The 4,014-nt window shown below is 35.5% G+C and overlaps 1 protein-coding gene across 1 annotated transcript in view; it reads right to left on the bottom strand.

Moving 5' to 3' along the window:
* The window catches only part of PDS5A (PDS5 cohesin associated factor A), a 163,809-nt gene that overhangs the window by 56,429 nt on the left and 103,366 nt on the right, over nt 1-4,014 (bottom strand). Inside the window, exons 14-15 of the mRNA XM_012644468.1 lie at nt 3,120-3,168; nt 2,744-2,883 (exon numbers count right to left, since the gene is read on the bottom strand). Of these exons, the coding sequence (XP_012499922.1) occupies nt 2,744-2,883; nt 3,120-3,168 (189 nt within the window). The remainder of the gene's footprint in view (nt 1-2,743; nt 2,884-3,119; nt 3,169-4,014) is intronic.

The raw sequence follows: 4,014 nt of genomic DNA, 5'->3' as shown, positions 1-4,014 counted from the left end.
AAAAAAAAAAAAAAAAAACAAAAAAAACAAATGATGATCTAAGGTATTTTATAGCCATTTCATTGTATGATCTAATTGTATTAGTAGATTCTCTGCAGGACACAGCACTCTGGAACTAGAATTCTAAATGCCAAAGAAGTAAATGAAACCTTTAAGTGTTTTCAGCAAATCACTTACTTCAGAAGTGCAAAGGTTGAGGTACTCTGGGCACTTGGTACATACATATTCCTACTCTCAACAGATGAGCCCATTACTCTCGTCCCTAAATTAATTCCCCTGCCCATATCCTCCTAATAACTGCTCTTTTTAGGTCACTAGACTGAATAAAAGATCCCTGTTCCACACCCCCAGACCACTTTGTATATACATCTATTATAGTCCTTATTCCTTATCAAATATTTAAAAATTATCAACTCTAATTCTTTCTAGAACAAAGTGAGACATAAATAACTAAAATAGGCCAGGTGCAGTGGCTCATGCCCGTAATCCCAGCACTTTGGGAGGCTGAGGTGAGAGGATTGCTTGAGGCTAGTAGTTCAAGACCAGCCTGGGCAATGTGGCCAGATCTTGTCTCTGCAAAAAATAAAAAAATAATTAGCTAGGCATGGTGGCACATGCCTGTAGTCCTACAAGGTGGGAGGATTGTTTGAGCCCAGGAAGTCAAGGTTACAGTGAGCTATGATCACACCTCTGCATTCAAGCATGGGTGACAAAGTGAGACCCTATCTTTAAAACAAACAAACAAAACACACTAAAATAATTATCTTTCTCTTATTCATCTCTGTAAGCCTGGTCCCGAGCACAGTACTTGCCATGTATGTGTAATATCCTAAGAACTACCACTTATTTAAAACCAATAGGGCAGTACAGCTATCTACACGAGAAAATATATACACACACATATACATACGCACGGTTATGTGTCAATTTAACGACAGGGATACATTCTGAGAAATGTATCGTTAGGCGATTTTGTTGCTGTGAAAACATCACAGAGCATGGTTCTGCAAACCTAGATGGTACAGTCTACAATACACCTAGGTTGTATAATATAGCCTATTGCTCCTAGGCTATAAACTTCTATATTATGTTACTTTACTGAATACTGTAGACAACTGTAACACAATGTAAGTATTTATGTTTCCACACATTATCTAAACACAGAAAAGGCACAGTTTGGTGGGTTGCAGTGGCTCACACCTGTAATCCCAGCAGTATGGGAGGTCAAGGTAAGAGGACTGCCTGAGACCAGGAGTTTGAGATCCCGTTTGTACAAAAAAATAGAAAAATTAGCTGGGTGTGGCCTCAAGCAACTGTAGCTCCAGCTACTCAGGAGGCTGAGGCAGGAGAAGTGCTTGAGCCCAGGAGTTTGAGGTTGCAGTGAGCTGTGATTGTACCACTGCACTCCAGCCTAGACAACAGAGTGAGACCCTGTCTCCTAAAAACAAAAATTTTAAAAAAGGTATAGTAAAAACACGGTATGAAAGATAAAAAATGGTACACCTATATAGGGCACTTATCATGAACAAAGCTTACAGGACTGGAAGTTACTCTGGGTGAGTCAGTAAGTGGCGAGTGAATGTGATGGCCTGGGACATTCCTGTACGCTACTGTACACATTATAAACACTATACACTTAGGGTACACAAAATATAGTAAAATTTTCTTCTTTCTTCAATAATAGTCTTAGCTTTCTATAACATTTTTACTTCCTAAACTTTAAAAAAGCTTTTAAAGTTTCTGATTCTTTTGTAGTAACACAGCTCAATACACAAACACGCCGTAGAGCTGTACGAAAATATTTTCTTTATATTTTTATTCTAATAGCATTTCCCTATTTACATTTTTAAACTTTTTTGTTAAAAACTAAGACACTTGCATTTCCATGGACTAATAGGAAAAAGAAAAACTTGAGAGACACACACACGTTAGCCAAGGCCTACAGGCTCAGGATCATCAAGATGTCACCAGGCGATAGGAATTTTTCAGCTCGATTATAATCTTATGGGACCACCTTTGTATATACAGTCTGTTATTGACCAAAATGTTGTTATATGGTGGATGACTGTATATACAAAAAAATCTTTCTACAATTCTATGAGATTGTTAATATCTATAGATGAGGAAAAGTGTTAAAAAATATTGAATAACTTACTAAAGGTCACATTGGTTATAAATGGTATAGCTAAAAATCAAACCTATCTCATAAACTCAATCTCTATCTCATAAAATGCTGAATAAATTAATGAAGTTTTCCTTCCTCACATCTTCAGTGACAGTGGTATTCTACAAAATGAGTCTAGGAATGGAATGAGGACAAAAGTCTAAATAGGAATTTATCTTATCTATAAATGAAATCACATACATGGCAACATTACTATTGCTAATTTGCTGACAAGGGTTATTTCTATGCTAATACACAGGAGAAAAAAATGCATGCACATGAGCACTTAGAAATACTCATCATTTACTCAATAAATGTCTACTAAAAACAAACTACTTTACCTTGCTCAATTCCTAAAACCAATCTCTCTGGCTTCATTCTCTAGGTGTTTCCTGGGATGTGGCTGGAGAGTGACTGGTAAGTAAAGAGAACTAAGTCGACCACAGATATATTCCTAAGTAATTCACTGATCACAATATTATTAAATTCATACAAAACACTGTATGTAAAACAGGCTTTAATGAAATATACATTTCTGTAAGTAAAGCAAGGATTACACATAAAGTATAATTTACTAACCACACAAACGTCTGCCTGTTTGCAGGAACATGTTGGGCTGATTAATAACTCCAACTGAGACCGTAGTTTCTCATCATCACCCAGAACCTGGTTAAATTTCTTCACAAAATCTTGTGCTTTCCCAGGGTCAGGCAAATTCTCTATTTAAAATTAAAAGAGAATCACTATTACAGAAGAAAAAAAACTACTAAACTAAAAGTATAAGTGTCTTAAAAAGATTGCTGAGCTAGTAAAAGACAATCAGCCTAACTGGTTCTTGGAAATAAAATTAAGGTAAGGATTATTTTCTTTAACTTAGCATTCAATCAATAGGCCCATTTGGTAAACTGTTTGTTTTGATGTTTACCATATTTACTGAGCGAATGAACATACTCACTTGCTATGGTCATCAGTTTTCCAAACATGGCAGAGCAGTTAGCCTCTGACTGAAATTTAAAACAGAAACAAAAGAACAATCAGTCATATATGCTAACAAATTTCTGTAACAAAGATCAATACTCGTTATTACAAATTTTTCATAAAGTTTAAAAAATTCACTACAATCTATCCACTGGAAAATGGATTACCATGCATACACACTAAGTTGATAGCAAAGAACTATGGACTAGCAACAACTATTAAGTTAAGACAAACAGAAGGAAAGGAGATGTTAGCAGGAAGGTATTAAAAACTTAAGAGTGTATATAACTTTCATATGAAAGTTATTCTGCCAGAAGATTGAAAAGATGAAGGAAACAATTAACATAAAAATTATCACATCAAAATTATTGCGAAAGCACATCACAGAAAATTAACTAAAAATATGTAGAAAATTTTTCTTTTAGAATAGAGTTCTATTAGTTATTTTGTGGCCCATTACTTAAATACCTTCAGAATAACCTCCTCTCTAAAAAGTACTTCCTTTTCCTCTACCACAATAACATAATACTTTATTATTAGTTTAAGTTTATATTAAATTTGAGTAATTTGGATCGTAAGTTGGTAAACTATAGTCCTCTGGGCCATCTGTTTTTGTTAATAAAGTTTTGTTGGAACAAAGTCATGTCTATTCATTTATGTATTGTCTATGACTGCTTTTGCAAAGGCAAAGTTGAGTATCTGATCAGAGACTGTATGGCTGGCAACACCTAAATTTCTACTATCTTATCATTTATAAAAAAAAGTTTGTGGCCGGGCGCGGTGGCTCACGCCTGTAATCCTAGCACTTTGGGAGGCCGAGGCGGGCAAGGATTGTTTGAGCTCAGGAGTTCGAGACCAGCCTGAGCAAGAGC

Source organism: Propithecus coquereli, unplaced genomic scaffold (assembly GCF_000956105.1).
Source record: "Propithecus coquereli isolate 6110/MARCELLA unplaced genomic scaffold, Pcoq_1.0 Scaffold213, whole genome shotgun sequence".
Lineage (NCBI taxonomy): Eukaryota > Metazoa > Chordata > Mammalia > Primates > Indriidae > Propithecus > Propithecus coquereli.
Note: the sequence above shows the minus strand (reverse complement) of the source record. Positions and strands in the feature narration are given on the sequence as shown.